The following is a 24,979-nucleotide window of genomic DNA, read 5'->3' as shown; positions in this document are numbered from 1 at the left end:
TGCTCCTTAGTTACAAAATAGCACTGGTATTTGCCTCATGTAAGCATCCTAAAAATATGTTGTTGATAACTTTCATTTTTAAGGAATACAAGTTTTAAAAATTTAATCTCTCATCTAACTCGAAGTCTCCAAAATCAATCATATACAGAGGTGTAAGCAAGAACACAAACAGCTTTAAACCCAATCCTGAAAATGAGGGACATAGCTTGAAATAAGCGAATAAGCGAACTCTGTTGGCTTTATGAGAAAAGGAGGTATCAGTTTTCAAGCCTGGGATTTCTCTGGAAAGGAAGATTACTTCAGAAGGGCTATCAAAGTGATGGGTCAAGGGCTATGAAATAGGAAAAGGCATGAGATCAGATTATAATTTTCTTCAATAACCAAGCTGCAACCATCCAAATTCTTATCTTGTTATGTAACTGATGAACTACAAAAGAAAACACAATATGAGATTGGCTAAATAATTACATTTGTTTACTACATGGTATACATATTTTTAAAAATTTTTAATATAGTGTTTTTTTTTTAAAGATTTTATTTGACAGAGAGACACAGCGAGAGAGGGAGCACAAGCAGAGGGAGTGAGAGAGAGAGAAACAGGCTTCCCGCCGAGCAGAGAGCTGGATGCAGGGCTTGATCCCAGGACCCCAGGATCATGCCCCGAGGCGAAGGCAGACTCTTAATGATTGAGCCACCCAGGTGCCCCAAATATAATTTTAGAAGAATGGTACAGAGAGATCGCCACATCACAAAGCATGTTACTAATCAGGACTAGAGCTCTCAGTAGAGTGAGAGTATGCATGTGGTGTCTCATAGACAAAGGAAATCATGAACATTAGTATTAGTCTATACTAACATAGTTTCCAGAAAAAAACAGAAGGCAGTAGCTCACTATTGGTCACATAATTCACTACAAAAGTGTCAGATTCTGATGTTACATTTTGTGGGGTATATTGACAAACTAGAATTTACCTGGATAAAGGAAATCAGGACCTCATAAGATTGTTGAAGGGTATAGAATCCCTGTTAGATAAGGAAGAGTTGAAGGATGTACTGATATTAGGCCTAAAGAAGATACTTAAGAAGTTTAAGATTTTGAGACATCTGAAAGGTTTTATCATAAGGAAAAAGAACATTGTATGTGGTTTTAGTGAAGATCTTAAGCTGATGAAAAGTAAAGAACTTCTTTCCAGAATAATGCACATACACATTTTAAAAATATACATTAAATGCCTGAAGCCCATCTAAGGACTCCAAGTTGGGAATCCCTATTCTAGATGATGCAGGAATATGGCTACTGAGTGTCCGTAATACAAAGAGAGGTTAGTGCTATATAAGGAAGACCACACTTGGAATTATAGCTGAGTTGTTCAGGGCCAGTGGTTTGTCATTTGCTTGATTCAATTTGTTTTTTTTTTTTTTAATTTCAAAATAAGCTTCAAATTATTACTACTTAGTTTAGCTTGATTGCTTAATCTGTATACATTTTAACTCCATTATGCAAACTCTACACTGTTCAACTTGTAGAATTATCTGGATTCTTAGTTATGGTGTAGTTCCTCCTCTTTCACATGGCAATAATTCTATGACATTTTTGTCATATAACTTATAAACTTATATAACATATAAATCATGATGGTGCCAGTCCTATAATGAATTGGCTCCATAGCATAAAGGGAAGCTTTGTCATCTGGAAGAAGACAATTGACCAAAATGGATTTTATTTAAAAAAAAAAAAAAAAAAAAAAAGTTTTATTTATTTATTTATTTATTTAAGATTTTATTTATTTATCTAGAGAGAGAGAGAGAGGGAGCACAAGCAGGGGGAGTAGCAGATGGAGGAAGGAGCAGGCTCCCCACTGAGCAAGGAGCCCCACTGAGCAAGAAGCCCCGGGTGGACTTGATTCCATTGGGATCATGACCCGAGTCAAAGGCAGACACCTAATCAACTAAGCCACCAAAGCGTCCCTATAAAAAAAGTTTTATTTTTATTTTTAATTTTTTTTTCAATAGTTTTAAAGGAAAGTTACAGTGGGATAAATAAAAGTCATACATGAAAATAGATTGGCTATAAACATTAAGATTCACATTTCTCTGGAAAATCATAAAAGTAAATAATATTCATATTACAAATTCAAAATTCCTTACTAATGTGAGAGAGAGAGTGAGAGAGCATTTGCCTGAGCAGGGGTGGGGCAGAGAGAAAATCTTAACAAGCTCTATGCTCAGTGCATACTAGGGGCTTGATCTCACAACCCTGAGATCATGACCTGAGCCAAAATCAAGAGTCAGATGCTTAACCAAATGAGTCAGAGAAAAGAGAAAAGAGATATTCTTATAACCATAAATATTAATTTGGAAAAAATCCAAAAATTTAAAATCCACTCTATAACTCGACAAATGTGTCAGTCTTTCTTGCTGCTAACAGGATTGGTGCCCCAGTAATGTAATTTTTTTTCAGATATTTATTTTTTTCTATTAATTATTTTTATTAACATGTAATGTATTATTTGCCCCAGAGATACAGGTCTGTGAATTGTCAGGCTTACACATTTCACAGCACTCACCATATCACATTACCTCCGCAATGTCCATAACCACTCTCTCAAAACCACTCTCTCAAAACCCCCTCTCCCCCGAGCAACCCTCAGTTTGTTTTGTGAGATTAAGAGTCTCTTATGGTTTGTCTCCCTCCCAATCCCATCTTGTTACATTTTTTCCTTCTTTACCCTCCAACCCCCACACCCTGCCTCTCAAATTCCTCATATCAGGGAGATCATATGATAATTGTCTTTCTCTGATTCACTTATTTTGCTAGGAGCTGGTTCTTTGAAAGAATTAATAAGGTTGATAAACCCCTGGCCAGACTTCTCAGAAAGAAAACAGGAAGGACCCAAATAAACAAAATCATGAATGAAAGAGGAGAGATGACAACCAACACCAAAGAAATACAAACAATTTTAAGAACATATTATGAGCAACTATACACCAGCAAATCTGACAATCTGGAAGAAATGGATGGATTCCTCAAGACATATAAACAAACCCAACCAGGAAGAAATAGAAAATCTGAACAGACCCATAACCAGTAAGGAGATTGAAGCAGTCACCAAAAATCAAGCGCCCAGGACCAGACAGCTTCCCAGGGGAATTCTACCAAATATTTAAAGAAGAATTAATACCTATTCTCCTGAAACTGTTCCAAAAAATAGAAACGGAAGGAAAACTTCCAAACTCATTTTATAAGGTCAGCATTACCTTGGTGCCCAAACCAGACAAAGACCCCACCAAAAAGGAGAATTACAGACCAATATCTCTGATGAACACAGATGCAAAAATTCTCACCAAAATACTAGCCAACAGGATCCAACAGTACATTAAAAGGATAAGTGGGATTTATTCCTGGGCTGCATGGTCAGTTCAACATCCACAAATCAATCAATGTTAAACAATACATTAATAAAAGAAAGAACAAGAACCATATGATACTCTCAATAGATGCTGAAAAAGCATTTGACAAAGTACAGCATCCTTTCCTGATCAAAACTCTTCGAAGTGTAGGGATAGAGGGTACATACCTCAATATCATCAAAGCCATCTATGAAAAACCCACAATGAATATCATTCTCAATGGTGAAAAACTGAGAGTTTTTCCCCGAAGATCAGGAACATGGTAGGGATGTCCACTATCATTATTGCTATTCAACATAGTACTAGAAGTCCTAGCTTCAGCAATCAGACAACAAAAAGAAATTAAAGACATCCAAATTGGCAAAGAAGAAGTCAAACTATCACTCTTTGCAGACGATATGATACTAATATGTGGAAAACCCAAAAGACTCCACTTCAAGTCTGCTAGAACTTGTAAAGGAATTCAGTAAAGTGTCAGGATATGAAATCAATGCACAGAAATCAGTTGCATTTCAAGTATTTCCGTAGTTCATTGGAAGGAAAAATCACTGTGGGACAGGGCATTTAGGTAAGTTTTCATGGAATACCTACTTTGATGGAGTGGTTTAAATAGCTCAAAATGAGGGGAACACTGGAGATGAAAATTTTAGTCAGTGTTGTATTATATGAGCAAAAGCATTATAAGATTAAAAAATCAGGCCATTTTCAGGAAAATAGGGGAACTATCTTGGGTTTGAGAGCCAAGTCTGGAACTAGACTGTAGCAGAAATAGCACTGAATTTTAAGGTAAGGAGTTTATCTTCTCCCTCATATGTAACTGGAAGCCTTATATGATGAAGCAATGGCCTGCAATATAAATTTGACAGTATTATAAAGAGAAATAATAAAAGGGAAATTAGACAGTAAGCTACTACAGCTGTTCGGGCTTAAAGCAACACAAATGCAAAGGAAATAATCTATCCTAAAAACATATGAAAAAACCCACATATGCTATGTATGTATATGAAAATATGATGTGAGAGCATATATTATTATCATGGTGGTTATCAAGTCAAGGAATAATGAAAAGTGAAACATAAAGTTAACTGATGTTTCTGGCTTAGACAAAAAGGGAAATGACTGACGGGGGAAAACTCAGGTTAAGAGGGTGTTGATTTAAACAAAACAGCAATGAGTTTGGACTTCAAAATGTTACCTTTGGATGATGACAGGTAAAACTAGAAAGGCGAAATAGGCATCTGATAGTGTAATAAGACATAAAGAAAAAAGTGAGAGTTGAAAGTACAAACTAAGGATACTGAATAATAAGAATCAGTAAAGGAGGAGGCAGAGATGGAAGAAAGCAGAGACAGAATAATGTCCCAGAGGCTCAAAGTCTTTGAAATGTAAAGAAAAGGGTATACAATGCAATTCCTAGTATAATTGAAAGTATAATTACCTAGTATAATTAGAAGAGGGACCAAATCATGGTTCTGTGATTTTGTGAACATAATTTACTCAAACTTTCCAAACCTTATTAGTTTCTTAATCAGTAAAAATCTTATTTAAGTGGCTACTGTGAAGATATGAGAGTGTCTAGCATAGAACATGGCTAATATCCTTTTTCCTTTAGGTAGCTCAAGGAGATGAAAATGAGAAATAAGGCAGTAGATTTGGTGACTGGGAGAAAAGAAAGCAGTGCCTTTCAAGGGGTCTCTTCCCACAGAGTGATGGGGGCTCAAGGCTAAGAAGAAAGCTAAGGAATGAGCTCAAGGTAAGGAAACTGATAGCCCCAGTCACTTGAAAAATTTATTAGTACAAAGGAGGAAAAAAAATATTAAAGAACACTGAAGGTCAAAGAGAGAAACAACTGTTTTTTCAAGACAATTCTGACCCATGCATATCAGAAGATGCAAGAAAGAGAATCAACAGGGAGAGGAAAAGATTGGCAAAGAAACAATAAGAGATAATGAAAGTGGCAAGGTAGAGAAAAGGGGAGCAGGAGAAAGACTGAAAACCAAAACCAGAAAGACTGGAACCAAAACTCACCATGCTTTGGCCTAGATCCAAACATTTCCCACTGTAGGCAAGGAGAAAGCCTGCAGAGGACTGACCTGAGGGACAGAGCAGCCCATAAGACTGTGGCAGAGTACACTAGCACTCACCAAAGATAATTCCTGAAGCACCAGATCCTGGAGAGTATATGACTTCTTTTTCATAGTCATTACTCTCAGGAGCAAGAAACATAAATGGCCTTCCAAACACAAAGACAGAGACCTAGAAAAAATGCTAAGATGGAGAAATTCATCCCAAAAGAAAGAACAAGAAAAGGTCATGGCCAGAGATCTAAGTGAGTAAGACAAGTAATATGCCTGATCCAGACTTTAAAGCAATAATCATAAGGATACTAGCTGGGCTTGAGAAACACATAGAAGACACCAAGGGAGTCTCTTGCTGCAGGGATAAAAGAGCTTAAAACCAATCAGACCAAAATGAAAAATGCAATAACCGAGATTTGAAACTGATTGGATGCAATGGCCTTAAGGATGGAAGAAGCAGAGTAACCAATTAAGTGATAGAGAAGATAGAATTATTAGAAAGTAATGAAACCGATCAAGAGAGGGAAGGAAAAATCTTGGATCATGAATGTAGACTTAAGGAGTTGGTAATGCTTTCTGAGACCGGAGGAGAGGACATTAGAGCTGGTTCAGAGACAGGCATATTAAGAAACTGATAGGGAAGTTCTATTTTTAATTTCTTGAGGAATCTCCACACTGTTCTCCAAAGAGGCTGCACCAACTTGCATTCCCACCAACAGTGTAAGAGGGTTCCCCTTTCTCCACATCCTCTCCAACACATGTTGTTTCCTGTTTTGTTAATTTTGGCCATTCTAACTGGTGCAAGGTGATATCTCAATGTGGTTTTAATTTGAATCTCCCTGAGGGCTAATAATGATGAACATTTTTTCATGTGTCTGATAGCCATTTGTATGTCTTGATTGGAGAACTTTCTGTTCATATCTTCTTCCCATTTTTTGATATGTTTGCCTGTTTCGTGTGTGCTGAGTTTGAGGAGTTCATTAAAGATCCTGGATATCAACCTTTTGTCTGTACTGTCATTTGCAAATATCTTCTCCCATTCCGTGGGTTGCCTCTTTGTTTTTTTTTGACCGTTTCCTTTGCTGTGCAGAAGCTTTTGATTTTGATGAAGTCCCAAAAGTTTATTTTCGCTTTTGTTTCCTTTGCCTTTGGAGACGTATCTTGAAAGAAGTTGCTGTAGCTGATATCGAAGAGATTACTGCCTATGTTCTCCTCTAGGATTCTGATGGATTCCTGTCTCACGTTGAGGTCTTTTATCCATTTTGAGTTTATCTTTGTGTATGGTGTAAGAGAATGGTCGAGTTTCATTCTTCTACATGTAGCTGTCCAGTTTTCTCAGCAACATTTATTGAAGAGACTGTCTTTTTGACCCTGCAATTGCACTCCTGGGTATTTACCCCAAAGATACAGATGTTGTGAAAAGAAAGGCCATCTGTACCCCAATGTTTATAGCAGCAATGGCCATGGTCGCCAAACTATGGAAAGAACCAAGATGCCCTTCAACGGATGAATGGATAAGGAAGATGAGGTCCATATACACTATGGAGTCTTATGCCTCCATCAGAAAGGATGAATACCCAACTTTTGTAGCAACATGGACAGGACTGGAAGAGATTATGCTGAGTGAAATAAGTCAAGCAGAGAGAGTCAATTATCATATGGTTTCACTTATTTGTGGAGCATAACAAATATCATGGAGAACAAGGGGTGTTAGAGAGGAGAAGGGAGTTGGGGTAAATTGGAAGGAAAGGTGAATCATGAGAGACTATGGACTCTGAAAAACAATCTGAGGGGTTTGAAGTGGCGGGGGAGTGGGAGGTGGTATTATAGAGGGCACGGGTTGCATGGAGCACTGGGTGTGGCGAAAAAATAATGAATACTGTTTTTCTGAAAAAAAAATAAACTGAAAAAATTTTTTAAAAAGTTAAAAAAAAAAGAAACTGATAAAGGCAGAAAACAGAACATATTGGTTTTCTTCTTAGGGTGCATAAACCATCTAGAAATAGTTGGAAAAGGAGCTGAACTGGATCCCACAGTGAAGTGGTAAAGATTTCTATCAACAATGGGAATCTACTAGGAATAAATTCCTCTTCCCTGTTCTTTAATTTCACATATGATACACTGAGAATCTACTAGGAATAAATAAGAAGTGCCAAGCAAGTAGGGTGATGTTAATGTAATTCATCCCATCTCATTTTTTTGTTTGATTTGATAGAACAGATGTTACAGTATTTAAAAAATTAAGAAGTTTTGTAAAGTAGACTCCATAATGTGTTATTAAAAACTTATGCAAATGAGAGCCTCAAGACTTCCAGAATCAAATTACAGTGGTGAACTGTTTTGATGTAATTTGTTTAGGAGGCAAACAAATAATTCAAGAAATCATGAACAGATAGTTTACACCAATATTAAGAAGGAATTTAGAATCAAGAAAAAAAAATGTGTTGGATAAAGAAGATGTGGTGTGTATATACACAATGGAATATTATTCAGCCATCAAAAATGGAATCTTACCATCTGCAAGGACATGGATGGACCTAGAGGGTATTATGCTAAGCGAAGTAAGTAATTTGGAGGAAGACAATTATCATATGATTTCATTCATATGTGGAATTCAAGAAACAGAATAGAGGATCATAAGGGAAGGGTGGAAAAAATAAAGTAAGAAGAAATCAGAGAGGGAAGATAAACCGTAAGAGATATTTAACTATAGGAAACAAGTTGAGGGCTTCTGGAGGTGAGGGGATATTGGGTGATGGACATTAAGGAGGGCACGTGACATAATGAGAATTGGGTGTTATATACAACTTATAAATCACTAAATTACCTCTGAAACTAATAATACACTGTATGATACTTAATTGAACTTAAAAAATAAAAAGAAAAATATGTTAGGTATTAGTCATCTATTTTTTTATTATTGTAAGAACAGCTCTTTGCACACAATTCATGTTTTAAGATCCTTCTATATTTCATTCCTTCTATTATATCAATACCCACATTTTCTCTCCCCTTTTAATAAAGTCTCGTTTTTTTTTTATTCAAATCATTATTATCCATTATTATCTGGTGTGGTTCAGAAGCAAAAGTCTACCATATATATATTCAGGATCAGAAATTATACAGGTAACGGGTGAATTCTACAAAAACAGCTATGCAAAACCAAATAAAAAAGAACCAGATGTTGTTGCAAACCTAAAACTGACTTTAAAAATATACATTTTTAATTTAAAAAAAAAAACAAAACACTGACCACTTGTACTGAAAGTATTGGCTACTGGCACAGAGAGTTGGTAGAAACATTATGTAGCAGTGTGTATCAATAACAGAAATCACTCCAAAAACATAACTGGTGATATCTTTGTTTTCCTAGAGAACAGCATAATATAGATATTTAGAAAAAAACTCACTTTAACTAAATTTGTTCCAATTTGCTTTTGTATACAATTTAAAATCCAGAACCACGATCACTATTTTTCAGGTAACAAAATTAGAGCATTACATAATAGAAAGCAAACTGGACACCACATTTTTAAAGGATATTTGAAGACTTTTAAAATAACAATCTTTAAATTTTAACAATAAATATTTGTAAAATAAAATATATATAAAATAACATAGTTCAATCTAGATTTCTAACTTTTCTTTCAATGAGAAGAGATATAATAATATTCAAATATGTATTGCAGCCACAGTGAAATGAACAATTGAAATGTCATCTTTTCACATTAAAAATAATATAAAAATTAAGAGACACAAAAAATGTTACGGATATTTATTTTAGTAAAAAATAGCATAATAGAGAGAAGTCAGCCTTTTATAGGTTAAATGGGGTATTCCTATTTTCTTGTTTGAAAATAGTACTGATAGTGATATTATTTCTTCTTTTTTTTAATTTCTTCTTTTTTATAGTGCTTTCAGAATCACTTAAGCAAGATGCAAAATCTATTAATTTTTGTTCAGTTGGCAGTTCTCACGCTCCCTATTTAATCAGAGAATATGTATTCTATAGTTAAGGAAAAAAAACACTTTGAACTTGAATAGGTGAAATCCATATGGGGATATATATATTATATATCCATATATATATAGTGCAAAATTAAATTAAATTAACACCTTGCTTTTTAGTTGCAGCAAAATAAATGCATTAGATTACTTAACAAGCAAGTTAAGACTAAGCATGGAAGTTTTTGTTCTGTCATTTCATTTCGTTCTACCCACAAACTTTTGCAGGGTTTTCATCTGTAAGTTTCCATACCACTTTCCTCTGTTGTAACAATGACCTTCAGCATAAACTTTAGAAATAACACATATTGCTTTTTTCATGTTAATTTAAGCTGTTCATGCATAGTGCAATTCTTATTCCTAACCTAGTCACTAGAGTCCAAGACTAAAGTAAAAACTATGCCAAGGTTTTTAAAAAGTTGTTCTATATAGAGAGACTACACAATTGACAAGAAAAGTGTTCCTCTTATTCAGGTGCCTACAGGTAGGTTATTTATTCAGTGGAAGCCTCTGTGTGACTTAGTTATAATTAAGAGGAAAGGACATCATGACAATTGGGACAGAAATGTTAAGATGATTTTGATGTCAGTTTGCAATATGAACAGCAGATTCCAGTCTTGTCTGTTCCCTAGGAAGAACAGAGAGCACACACCGTCCATGCTTATGTGGGAGAAGTGACAGTTGCGACGAGACAGTGCTGATATACTGCAGTCAATTCCTTTTGTTTTTTTTTGAAATTAATAGATTACATTTGTTAGAGCAGTTTCAGTTTTGCAATGTGAACAAAAGTATAGACAGTTCCCATCTTGGCTCCACCCCTCAATTTGCCCACCCCATCCAGTTTCCCCTAGTATAAGCATCTTGCATTGGTGCATTGGTCACCCAATTCCTTCTTATACCATTACTGAAAGTGGTCAGAATGACACATTCTCGAGGATAATGAAGAATCATATTGTTCAGTTTTACGTATGAAATATGGAATGTAATCAACTTATTTACAGACCCTGTTTGAAGTGGCAAGGATTTCAGCTTTCCAAAACAATTTATGGGTGTTTTTTTCCCCCATACATCAGAGTGTACAATGTTGATGAACTGCTAAGAATAATCATACATACACCCTAAATTATTTCTAGCCAGAAGATGTTAATGGGAAATCTCACACAAAGGAGGGATAGTTCAAGAATCTAAAGAAAAATGAAAATTCTTCTAATGGAGTCCAGGGGAAATGGAGAAATGTAAGACAGATCATTGTGCTTTTTTCATAGGCGATAGAGCAATGACATCAGACAAAAATCACATAAAGGTCATATCTAGGTTTTAAATAACAAATAAAAGTTAGTTCCTATTAATTGGTTTTAATAGACTCAATCAGAAAAAGCATCACACTTTGAGTTCTAATAGTCCCCAAAAGTGTCACTCTGCTGACTGGGATAGATCAATAAGATGAAGAACATGATGTTAACTTTTTTTTTTTAATTTTTCAATTTATTTATTTTCAGAAAAACATTATTCATTATTTTTTCACCACACCCAGTGCTCCATGCAAGCCGTGCCCTCTATAATACCCACTACCTGGTACCCCAACCTCCCACCCCCCCCCGCCACTTCAAACCCCTCAGATTGTTTTTCAGAGTCCATAGTCTCTCATGGTTCACTTCCCCTTCCAATTTGATGTTAGCTTTTAATGATAAATTACTACTATTAATATTATTGATAAGTTGCTGGTAGCTAAAGTAAGTTACTTGGAAAAACTCCTACTTCTCTAAACTGTCTATAATTTGGAAAAAGAAAGCATTCTAGTCAAAATCTGGAAATAAAACTCTATTAGGTGGAGGTACAATTAATAATTCAAACTAATGAGAAAGTGACACATTTGAATATAATACTGGCTAATTTAGAATTCCTGCTTAATAAAAATCACATGCAAATAGATTTAAGTGACCAACTTCACTTTGATAAATAAAAATTTTCTCATATTACCTAGATTCTAATATGTACATTTATAAATATAGTTTAACAGCCCTGAAACAATTTTGAAAGAAACAACATTAAGAAAAAACTCCAAGTCTTCAAGGAAGACAAACAGAGAAGCAAGCTGGAATTTAAACAGTAGTTTAAATCACTGCCAGCACATGTGTACACTTCTTTATGTAATTACAGTATCTGTTCATCCTACCTACATTCAGACACGACACAGGTTTTAATCTGAACGTAATTTTGGACGCCTAATTACTGTTTAAAATGTCCTTAAAAAGATTAAACTAAGCATCACCACTAACACAAAAAGTTACTGTATATGCAAAACAGTGTTCATCACATGCTAGAAAATGAAATTAAAGATAAAGGGTATCATCATTCAAAGTTAGCAGATGTTGGTGTGACTGATACATACATTATGAAGGAACATTTCTCCGGTGTCAAATATTTATCTACTAGGATCCGAAAGTTAAGGGAGGATGAACCCCAAGGCCTACAGCAGTGTTTGGCTCTTCATAGTTTAAGTTGTCATAGTTGTACCTCTAGTATAAATATAAAGCTACATTTTGGGAAGCACTTAGAGGCACTAAGCATTTAGCATACACTATTTAATATTCACAGTAACATACTGTATATCACAAATATTATTGTCTTCATTTTATAGATGGGGAAACTGAAGCCCAGAGGTTAAATAATTTACATGGTCTAAGTCATATAATTAGTAAGTGGAGAGATACTTAATAAATATTTGCTAAATGAATGTTTGAATCTGTACAAAGCCTCCAGGTGGCTTTCAAGAGAAGCTATCGACTTTTAAGGATTAAACTAAGGGGTTAAAAAAGAACAGAACATAACCACAACAAAAACTTGTGAGTTGGGTCAAAACTCCAGCATACTTTGAAATGCCTCAAATTATAAACTGTCAAAATTTGGGAGTCCCCAGTACAAATAATAAAAAGCAACAGGTCATGATATCTTTACTTGCTAATGGCCAAAGTGGTTCACAAAGATCTTAACATTTTTATTATAAAGAAGGCATCTTCAAAATATTTATGACATGAAAGAAAATGTTATATAATATTAGGAATAAATGTATACTACAGTTAATTGGTAATACATTTGCATTAATGCAGTGTTTCCTTTATATTTTCATATTTCAAAGGTTGCAGTTAGGGGCACCTGGATGGCTCAGTCATTAAGCATCTGCCTTCGGCTCAGGTCATGATCCCAGAGTCTTTGGATCTAGCCCTGAAGACCCTGGGATTGAGTCCCACATTGGGCTCTCTGCTCAGCGGGAAGCCTGCTTCTCCCTCGCTCACTCCCCTTTGGTTGTGTACTCTCTCTCATTGTCTCTCTCTGTCAAATTAATAAATAAAATCTTTTTTAAAAAGTTGCAATTAATTTGATGGATGCAGTACAACTGTTGACATCCAAGAACTGAGGAAATATTATTTTTTAGATTTCTGATAAAGAATTCATCTTTTAGAGTGACATTCACTGTGGTATCGGTATTCACAATTGCTACATTCAGACAAGATGTGTAGGACAAGATGTGTTCTACACAAGATGACTGGACACAAGATGGGTCCAATTTTGGACATTAAAATTGAGAACTTAGGTCTAGAAAGTGTTGTCAAGTTTCACTGAAACTGGTCACAGCAGATAACAAAGAATATGGACGTATTAAGATGGTCAGGATACTGCAAGGAAATAAAAGGTAAACAAATTTTTATTTGAACTGTACTTAAAATATTAATACAATATTATAAATTCACCAGGTACAGGCATCTAAATTTGCAACAAAAGAAAAAAAAATTTTTCTCATTTAAGCACTGCACATTTTAAAATTTGTAGCATGGTTGCTGTGGTGCTAAAATATTCTACCTTTATTCTTTCTTCTAGTTGAAAGTCCTAGATTAATACATTGTCCACTAATTTCTGTTTATATTTACCCTAGGTAATTCACACTAAATGAGGTAACAGTATCTCCTATGATGTACTAGGAGGAAAACAAAAGCAAAATGCATCAGCTGGTTTGACTGATGAATAAGCTATAGAATATTCTAGGTCTGAATCTCTTGTTCAATTATATTAAGATGAAAGAGGGTCTGGGAAATTTGTTTCCCTTTGAACCTTCTAAAGGATTTACCCTAAGTCCACATACTTCTGTGGACTCATCGTATACCACATACTGGAATGATTCAGTGACTAGCAAAGGGGAGGGTAGTCAAGATCTATTACGGTCAGGACAGTGTCTAAAATAAAGTTGACCTTAAAGACACAGGATAAAGTTACCTACTTAAATGTAAAATTAACACACGATGGATCAGATTAAAAAGAGACAAGATATATCTTTCTATACGTACCATATACATGCATGTTGCCCTCAAAAAAGTGAATGGCCTCCAGTTCAGTATGACTTGACTTGTCATAACCAGACTGAAAATATTAAATTATGTAGCCAGAGGGTAATATTCAGTGTCTGAGAGGCATAGTTTTTCACTTTGACTCTAATACAAATCAAGAGAAAGGGGTTTTGCCAATTAACTTGAGTATTTTAGCTTTCTTGGGTAAATAATTCCAATAGAGAAAGCTTTTCAAGCTATATACAGTGATGGACTCCTCTCCGTGTCAACTAGTTCCCTTGCTCTGACTAGATTCTCATCAGCAAATTGGGGATAAAATTAATTTGCTAACAAAAATTAGCACTGTTTATTCTTATAAAAATAATTTGTGTTCAGGATTACGTATCAAATTCTTAATGAGTCCATGTAATGATGATGACGATGATGCATTAGGATGCTCTTGATTGCAAACAACAGGAACCCCTAGTCAAAAAAGTAAAGGGATTTACTTTCTTATACAAGAAGAAATTTCCAAGTATTTTGGCTCCAAGGTTGTTAGGCTCATGGACCCAATTCTTTCTTCCTATTCACCTGTGTTAATAGCGCTCATGGCTGCAAAATGGCTGCATCTGTTCCCATCATTATACACTCATATATTAGTCCCAGAAGTATACACATGCACAGGTATGTACACATATACACAGATATGGTATTACCTTCTTCTGTCTCTTTTTTGAAACTTAAAATTTTCTTTGCACATGTTTCTTCCAATCTTACAGGTCAGAACTAGACAGCATGGATGCCAAGCCAAGAGGAATATTATTATCATGATTACCTTGGAATAATCTGTGTAAAACTCCTGAGGCTGGGAATGGAGCTATCCTTTCAGCTGCCTGAAGTTCTTTATCTAGTAGTAGTCTACGTGAGTATCTGAGTAGTCTAAGAGATACGATTTAAACCCTGTACATACAGGTCTATGTGATTTTTTTTAAATTCCTTTTATGATAGGATATAGGGATATTAGAAAGACCTTGAAGACATCTCCTGAGTTCCACTTCTATCCTTCTGTTTTCCCCACTTTGTGGGAAAACTATTTTCCACTGATAACTAGGCTTCATTACTTCAACCACAGCATAATTACCGACCCTCATCCTTTTTTTTTTTTTTTTTTTTTTGTCATTTTTGATCAGTGGCAGAAGGACCTATAACCGCAAGTAGGTAGTCTCAGCAACCAATCTGAATTGTTGTGCCACTTATCAATAGTCCTCCTTTGGGTACTAAGGCTTCTAAGCCAGTAGAGCCCAGAAATAAAAGAAGCAGAAAAACAAATTCAGTAAGTGGCCCACTAGTGAAACTCATGCTGCAGATGCTTGGGCCTGCCTCAAAGCCATTTCACTCCTTTCACTGCTTTAGCATCTTAGTCACAGTTGCTAAATCATGGTAACTCTAAACCAATTAGTAATCCCATCTATTCTGTTCTCAATAGGTCTAGGAATGTTCATGTGATTCAGTACATCCATTAGAAATCAGGAGAAGTACATGAAAGGCTCCTGATTTTTCTTCCTAATAAGCATAAGAAATTCAAGGAGAGCTTCTTTGTTTTGCCCCCATCTTTGTGATGAGGATACTTTCATACAAGATGTGATATTTTGAGTGGTGGTGGCCAACTTACTATCAAAAGAAAGCAGGAGTCAACAACACACCTTAAGAGTCTGTGATGAGATCTGTCTATCACTGAAATAACTCTCGGATACCCACATTTGGGTCTCTTTGGAGGTAAATATACGTGGTTAAGCCACTATTAAACTGTTTGTTCCAGCCAAAACACCCTATGTGATACATACTGGAGAAAGTGGGCAGTATATGTGCCAAACTTAAAAGCATCCTAGTGGCCTATCAGCCTACGCTGAAAAATGTGTTGCAAGAGACAGAGTTAGTATAGAGAATGAGATATCAAGGGTGTAATGATAAATTATCTGTGTAACTTATTTGATATGAATGCCTGTATCAATGTCTAAAGGTAATTATTTGAATTCAGTATTTCTATCAGGTTTGTTGTCCTACCCTTATTTTACAAAGTAACATTTTCTGTAACATATTAGATGACAATCAAAATACAGAACATAGATAAATCTCTCAGTCTTTCAAGGCACAACTCTCAGTTTTAATTTTTTTTTATAATACTATCAGACAAAAGGAGAGAGAACAAATATAAATTCATAGACTTTCAAAAGAAAAAAAGATTACCCGTAAAACAGGCATCAGATAACTGTCAGTGAACAAGAGGGTACTCAAGCTAGGTGTCTATCCATTTAGGTACATATACTTATTTACACATAGTAAGATGCAGATAATCTACACTAGCATATCGCAGAATGTTTTCCCTGGAATGTTACTTTACCAAAGGGAAAAAACAAGAAAAAGATACTGTCAAATAAATTTAACAATATGTCAAATAAATTTGGATACTACTACATATAACACACACTCACAATGTGCAACAATGTATTAAAGAGTTGGAAAAGTCATTCATTAAATAAGCCGACTAATCATAACCTATCATGGTCAAATTTATTAGACTTGGGAACTCTTTTGACTATGTTCTTTAACCTGTGGAATAATTATTCAAAAGAATACATTTGGAAAATGCTTATTTGTACATTCTGATTACACCAATCAGGGTTTTCTATGTCTAGGAATAAAAATAAAAGTTATTTTTCATTACTGTTGCTATGCTATGAGGTAATGGTAATAAACATTTTGCTGTTGTATACTGGAGCAAAAAGTCAGTAAGATTTAATAACTGAGTATAAACTCCTGAGTTCCTTTTTAAAATGGAAAACTACAAATTTCCCATTTATATTTTAGCTGGTCCAACAACAAAAAGAATACATTATCATGAAAATAAATTGCATATGCATTTCCACCTAAAATGTATACACAAGTTCAATTTAAAATATTTCTTGTAACAGATTCTAACCCAGATCAATCTAATAATTATGCAGAAAATTCTATGCATGCATGTGGGTCTTCCTCTATGAAGGCAAGAAAACTGTGTTTATATAATAGTTAAGACTGTTTTTAACTGATCCCAATGGGAATATTATTATTATTTTTTAAAGATTTATTTATTTATTTGAGAGAAAGAGAGTACGTGAGCGTGGTTGGTGGTAGGGCAGAGGAAGATTCTCCAGAAGACTCCCGCTGAGGGGCACGATCCCACAGAGCCTGAGATCGTGACCTGAGCTAAAACCAAGAGTCCAATGCTCAACTGACTTAGCCACCCAGGTCTCCTGAGAATATTATTTAAAAAAATTTTTTTAAACATATTTACATAAACAAAAGTACAACCTATAATGTATTGAAATTAAACCATGTTTGCTCCTCAATTTTTCAGACTCGAAATTTAAAAATAACTAGATCAAGAAAAATGTTTCATACCAAATGGAGCTCAAGGAATATAGCTAATTGGTTGAGAGGATAAATTATTTTATTATAATACTGCTAGCAAAATAAAATCAACACACGTAACTTGTACATGCAGGGGAAATACAGCCTAATGTAAACAGATGGCTTTTAGCACATTCCTCTACTAGAATGTGGTCACCTGCCACAAAGTACACAAGCTCATGCACAAGATCAAGACTTTACATACAGCTGAGATCACAGGTCATGCAGATAACAACAGCGTGCTAGATAATCGTACCACAAACTGGGTGGATGTTCTCCCCCACCCCATGAGCCACTGCCAGCAGTTGCTGTGGAGTTTGGTTACCCATATCCGTGACATGAACGATGTCCTTTGGAGAATCTTGTTCCCTGTGGCTGTAAGTATTCTTATTTTTATAATACTTTAATGATGCTTGCTATCAAAATGATAAGTACAGAACTAGAGATTATGGAAAAGTAGACTTTTTATAATACTGAACAATTAAACACATCTTACATCAGCTTACAATAAACACTTATATTTACACATATCATCAAAACTAATTTACTTCTCAGGCTTAAATGAACCCAAAACAACACATCTGACGATACTGCTCCAATTAGAGGGGAATAATATTAACCTCCAAATAAAAAGTACTTCCTGATTTCTGGCACTCAAAAAACTTGACAAGAGTCATTCTAAGACCTGGCTAAAGTATGACTCATACAGATTTAGTTTTATATAAAAACATCTATTAGGATAACTCTTTTAATTACATGATTTTAATTCTGAAGGCTTGACTTGGATAAACAGCCAAGTGACACTATTTATGTTAGTCAAAAAATAAAGTATAGAATATAGTCGTTAAAGTACTTTCCCTCATTTCTCTGCATCTACAAGTGTATTTATCTCAATGTCCTTCTTTGCCTATTTATAACCTAGGTGCATTCTGCTAAAGATAGGATTCTATTTTGTTATCAGGTAATACCTGCTAAGCTACTGATGTTCATAAAAGGATAGAATCAGAATTCTGGAACCACAAGTCAAAGGTTCAACTCTATGCCTCTTGAGAGCTCCTTTCAGAGACTAAATTCAACTTTCTGGAATGCTCCAGAATATCTTTAAGTCAAGCAAGGGAGTGAAGAAAAAGAAAATACAGCCAACTCTCAATAACAATGGAAGGTAGGATGGTTAAGTAAAATCTGAAGATCTAAAAATCTTATTTTAGTTAATAACCAATCCCCTCTCTTAGCAAACATTTGACTTAAAAAAACTTTAAAAAGTTTTGTTAGATAAAAAGAGGTCTTTTAATTTTACCTTTCTTCTCTGTCCACTCCTCCAAACACAGTAGAGGAGGTGTAACAAGAATTCTATAATCTGATATGTGTAGCTGCAAAGATGGAAACACATTTTGACATCTAGCTTTTCCAACTTAGAGATTTAAAACTATCCATATCATATTCTAGTAAATGAGGGTTTATCTATGGTTTCATCTTTGCATAAAAATGATGGTTTATAATTTGTTTTAAAAATTGGTACTGCTTTAGCAAGGAATGACTACTTACCATAATTAATACCAGCAGTTACATCCAACTTTTCTGACTTTGTAAATATACCAGTACTTACCAAGTTATACTTTCCTTAGAATGTACCAAGTTATTAGTTTTCTTAGAATGTAACATTGCAAGTGATATGAATTAAAGATGACAGTTCTACTCATTATCAGTAGAATTCATGACAGGAACCAGAATGCCTTAATAAATTGGGCATAATAAGACTGAAGCTTGCAACAGCTGCCTTTCTTTACATATCTAAAGTAAAATACTGTACTATTCTGCCAAGATTCTCCAGTAATCATCATTTCACTAACTTAAGAGAGTGATACAATATATGTATCTTACTATAAAGTTTGTCATATGAACTGTTTTAACTAGCTGCAAGTAATGTCAAATGCTAGCAAACAGAATAACGAAGTCTTTGAAACCATGTCATTCTTCAAATACGTTAAGTAGAAGAATATCTTGTACAGAGTAGCTATGCCATAGTGCAAAATCAAAAAGTGACATAATCACTGTTGCTACATATTTAGAAGGAACAGAACTTGGATTTGACAAAAAAATAAAGTAAAAACAAGTGTCTTTTATGATAAAATGCAGCAGAAAAAAATTTACAATCAAGGCATAAGTTATAAAACCTAAATTTTTGACAGTTTATCTATTCATTTGCCTTCCAAATTAACTATCAGTCCTCTATTCAATCTGAGTGTCAAAACTCTTATTAAACAGTAGTGAGAGAACAGATTTCTTAATTTAAATATGTGTATTAGGCTCTATAATATATAGATTTTGTTATACTTGTGGTGCTAAGACTTAACTGATAATGGATAGTGTTTCGGTAAAGCTTTGCAATGATGTTATATTTTTTATTTGTATACAAGGAGAAGTTAAGAAATTGTATTTAATAAGTAAAAATCAATTTTTAAAATGTCATTTGTATTATACGCATATTTATAAAATCAGTATTTGTACAATATTCAAATATTTTACATGGGAGAAACAGGTTTTTAATTATAATATAGCTAAAGTTAAGATATTCTAAAGAGCTTGATATATTTTACATATATGTGCATACATTTGTATATACATGCATATATTTGATATATTTGCATAATTTAAATAGTCCTTTAATACCTCTACAACAAATAAAAAAAAGTTGGTTTTTGAAAATTAAATCAAAATAACTGCCAGTTAAACTTTTCCACAGAAAAGAATTCAACTATAAGTAGTAGTTCTGAGGGCTGTATAAGTTGTTAGATTTCTAAAAATAAGCCTAGTAGACATTTATACATTTCTGAGGAAAAAAGAAAAAAACAGCATTTCTGAGAATCTGTACTTTTCAGGATATATATTAAAGCAAGAATGGGGGAAAAAATCAGTGAAAGCATGGTCTTCATATTTTGATATTTTGATAAAATTATTCAATTTTATGCCAATCTATAAGCAGTTTCTATGGCAACAGGGACTGTTAAAGGCATTAAGAAGACAACAATTTGATGTGTCACAAATGAACAATGTTCTTTGTGATTGTCTCTGATAAAAATAGCCTCGCTACTAAATAGAAAAATAAAACAGGAAGAAAATGCTGCAGATAAAATCTGATGAACATATTCTGTGCTCTCCACATATAATGCAGTCATATTGTAATCAGGTCCAGCAGAGGACTGCATATATGTCACGGAAGCTGCCACACAACATGAGCAGGTAGAAAGATTTAAAATGTGAGTTGGTAAGGTAAAGAGAAATGACTATGTTACAAAGCATTAACTTTACTTAGAGGGCTTCTTAGTCATTTCCTCATTGAACAGGAATATTCAATGACCTGTTACTTTACTTGCAAGTTTATTATATTGGAAAGCTGCAGTAAGATCATAATAAAGTTCAACTCTTCCAAATACTCAAGTTCTTCACTTACCTCCTCTGGGTTAGCATTAAAGGTAAGGCTGCCTTCATCCAGCTGCATATACAATTTTCTGAAAGAAAATCCTAGAGGTGGGTTCTTATTATATATGGAACAGTGACCCCAAGTGGATTTACACAACCTGTAAAAGATAAAATCAGACAAGAAAACATTACTATATTTAATTTCCTAAGTTAAATATGTATACACATGATAAAATAGTAACATGAAATTTATAGCTCAAAAGTTAAAAATGTTTAATGCTGTACTTGTTTTTTATTTGTTTACTAGAGTATGATTGACAAATGCCTTCAAATTAGCAATTCTGATAATACTTAATAAACATGAGTTAAAGATTAATAATATTCATGAGTACTATTTGAAATTAAATAGAAACTACTACTAATAATAGCAATGATAGCTATTTATTTAAAACATTTACCCAGTGCTTATTAGATGTCAGGCACTATTTAAAACATTATATGAGTATTAACTTGCTTAATCTTTACAACAATGTTATGTTGGTGCTAAAGATAAAGAAACACAGACACAATAAAAGATAAAAAAGTTGACTTGAACCCAAGAAGTCTTACTCCAGAGCTAGAAATCTTAATCAAGAAGCTAAATAGGATTAAGTTACTATGATCTATTGCAAAGTAAAGTTGAATGAGGGTAAAGATTTTTAGGTTGGGGGGAGAACTTTGTTGTTGTTTTTTTAACAATATATATATTGATAACGGGCAAAATAAACATAGAAAGTACAATGCTATTAACTTTAGTACATACATCAAAAGCTGGGTATGACATTAAGCGTACCTGCTTTTAAGATGCTGCTTCAGAACACTTTTTTGTTTGTTTGTTTGTTTATTTTCACATCACAGTGATACATGATTGTTCAAAAATTCTAGGAAACCTAAAATGCTAATAGTTTATAGCAAAACATACTATTTTTGCAGTTTGGGATAGTTGTGTCCAACTCTTGTACAAAGGCATTAGCTATTGGTTATTATTTGAATGCTTAAGTTTTATCTTATTTTATCTTATTACAATGCCTAGAAATTCTGGATCATTAGACTATAGATCATCAAATCTTAAAATTACATTACTCTAGAGATATAGAATACTGCAATTATATTTTAGTACACTTTTAATGACACTATCTCAAAATTTTCTGATTTTTGTGTGTTCAAAACACCTACTTACAGTGATAGATATTAAAATAGTTATCATTTTCTGATAGTCATTATTGATTTTTGACTCAAATTTCATGTCACACACATACAATGTGTAGGGCAACAAGAAAAAGTTACTGTCTCAGCCTGTAACATCAAAAACTGTGAGCATAGTGGGTAAAATATTTAATTTAATGACAATATCTTAATAGTTATTTATGTCGTTGCATTATTTTTACCAACCAAATGAAATCCATGATTTCATTTGAGTTTAGTGAGTTTTAGTGAGTTTAGGAGCTTGTTTAGAAAATTGACAATATTTTAGCAGAAGCTTTAGTCCTATAGGTTTTGACTTTTATTACTGAGTGATGTGAAAATAGAACCTCTCAACATTAATAGATGTTTCACACATCTAAAGTTAAAATAAAAACTAAGCTGGCCTTCAATTTAAAATAGAAACACTTTACCACTAAGAAAAAAAAAACAAGTGTCATAAAAATGGGCATAATTATGTGGTAAAAATAAAGGAAGCATTTCTTTCAGAAATGAACATCCAGATTTAAATCTCAGGTAAAGAGGACATTCTGATTGGGTTCAGATAAGCTTAGAAATAAACTTTTTCTTCAGAGTTCAAATATAGGATTATGAATTAAGTTCACTGGAAATACTAAAATGCAGAAATTTTAAATAATTAATGAGCCAGTTTTAAAGTTTTAAAGTATTTTTATTTCTTCTTTTACTGAGTAAGAAATTAATAACCATAAACACTACTAATAGTAGTACTTGCACAGTACCTTCACTATAACAAGACAATGAAAATAACAGGATGACACTTATGATTTTTATCTATTTAGAGGTTGAGAAATTAACTATATAATTAATACTGTAATTCTGTAGCATCAGAAAGCCCAGAGTTAGAAATGTCATTATTGGTAATACATTTTTACTAAAGTTCGGTTATTTGGATAATTTACTAATTCTTTCAATTAGATTTTCATTTGGAAATTATTTAAAGTCACAAAAAGACCTTTGTTTTTAGACATGTTTTAAATAACTAGAAATAATGAGATATCAATAAACCTTAGACACCAGAAGTTGAAGATCCCAAAGATTCTTCTAAGTTTGGTAACGTATTTATGACTCAAGTATATGACGCTATTTAAGGAGTAACTGAAGACTAAAGTTATACATAAAACAGATTCTATTTCAAACATTCTTAAATTTATAGGTTAAATTTAAACTGATATAATTGCTGCTATAATTTCTACAGTCTACTTTCACTTCAGCAAGCACAGTATCTCCTTGCATTCTACTATTTTCCTACTTCATTGATGAAATGTTGGTTAGAAAAAATTAAAACTAGATGAAATAGTTACCACAGTTTATATTAACAAGCACCTCTGTGACAGAAAGAAGGATATAAATTAGTCAACACACAATCTTCATATGGGAAGCACAAACTCTATCAGGGGTGTGAACACTAAATTTTGGATTACAAATTCTCGCTTAACTTGTATTCTTTTTTAGATATTTTCTTATTTTTTTAAGTAATCTCTACATTCAATGTGGCGCTAGAACTTACAGCCCTGAGATCAAGAGTTAGTTGCATGCTCTACTGACTGAGGTAGGCAGGCACCCCAACAACTTGTATTTTTAAAACAAACTGACATCTCTTCACTTGTAACTTCTAACGGTACAGTCATTTACCTTTATACTGTCTTTCTTTTCCCAATATCAAATTTGACTGTGATGATGCCTCATTATCTTTCTGGGTTTTAATAAAGAGAAAGTTAAAATACAAACCAGGATAAAAAAGAAATAGATCATAATATGTGTGTGTGTGTGTGTGTGTGTGTGTGTGTGTAATAGTAATAAAAACATTTAAGCATGATTGTGTTTAGAGATATCTGAATCAAACATGTTAGGCTGAACTTACCCTTGCCAGAGAAGTTCATCATTCGCAAGGTCCTGCCAAACACATGAAGCTAAGCAGAGGTCAGTTGCGTTCAGGTAGGACAAGATGGTAAAGCTTAGCTCAGGGGGCAACATTTCCAAATTAATGAATCCTTCCTGTTCTTTAGATTTCCGTGCTTTCAGAAGATGATATATATCAATGCCTCCCTGGACTTGTTTACGATGACTGGTGTTAGCGATGTTGTTGGCAGCCATCCTCCTGCTCTGCTCTCTGCTGAGGTAGCCTTGCTCACTATAACCTTCTTGCTGTAGCTGCTGGTTTCTGGCCACTCTCCACAGCCCCTGACCCATCTGCAAGACTGGGAGAAAGCCAGAATGTAGTATGGTTAACTGTGACAGGAAGCATTAATTTACCAGAATTAACATTCCTCATTAAAGCACCTTAAAAGGAGCGATATGTTACAAAGTATAGCTGGAACATCGTTAAGTATGAAACTTGGACAGAGAAAGTTGCAGAAATATTTGATTTGATCATCACTTTTATCCCAGTTTGCTAACTACTTTTAAAGTCCACAGGTGACATAATCATTTTTCACATGGTAAGATTTAAAAGTTACTGATGTCCTAAAGACTCTTACAAATTATAATTATGTGGACTTATGGGCCCGTATTAAATACAGCTCTGATCAGAGCACAGGACTTTAGTTAAAAGGCCTCTAGACCCTGCTTTTTATCACAACTCAGACTAAGCTAAGCTAGACCCTTTTAAACAAACTCCCAGATGCGTAACAGCTGTGAAACAGGCTTTTCCTTTAATTCTTGCCAGTCTACACTTAAGTTGTAGACTGTAATAAAATGTAACATAGGCCCTGAAGTCTAATTCAGAAACCTTATAAATTAGACACCTAGAACTCCATGATAAATAGCTTAGTAATGACTGTTTGGTTTTGTTGTTACTTTAAATAAAAATCATAATTTAGTATAATTTTCCAGTTCTTCTCCATATAGCCCTGTAGATTCCTTAGAGGTACCTGGGAAAAGGTTGAAGAGAGTATACTCCAGCCTCCTCTACCTTCATTTGACCTCCAACCAGAGCGGCTCTACATTTATCTGTTAAGAAATACTGGACTAGCTAGTTTACAAATGTTAGGAAACTACTGGCCTAGACTTTCTATTTGATCTTGGCTTTAA

At 34.0% G+C, this 24,979-nt stretch overlaps 1 protein-coding gene across 1 annotated transcript in view; it reads right to left on the bottom strand.

The window, feature by feature from the left end:
* The window catches only part of FBXO8 (F-box protein 8), a 52,547-nt gene that overhangs the window by 5,484 nt on the left and 22,084 nt on the right, over window positions 1–24,979 (bottom strand). Inside the window, exons 2-3 of the mRNA XM_044225082.1 lie at window positions 23,811–24,147; window positions 20,718–20,844 (exon numbers count right to left, since the gene is read on the bottom strand). Of these exons, the coding sequence (XP_044081017.1) occupies window positions 20,718–20,844; window positions 23,811–24,139 (456 nt within the window). The 5' untranslated portion in view covers window positions 24,140–24,147. The remainder of the gene's footprint in view (window positions 1–20,717; window positions 20,845–23,810; window positions 24,148–24,979) is intronic.

This window comes from Neovison vison, chromosome 11 (assembly GCF_020171115.1).
Source record: "Neovison vison isolate M4711 chromosome 11, ASM_NN_V1, whole genome shotgun sequence".
Taxonomy (NCBI): domain Eukaryota; kingdom Metazoa; phylum Chordata; class Mammalia; order Carnivora; family Mustelidae; genus Neogale; species Neogale vison.
Note: the sequence above shows the minus strand (reverse complement) of the source record. Positions and strands in the feature narration are given on the sequence as shown.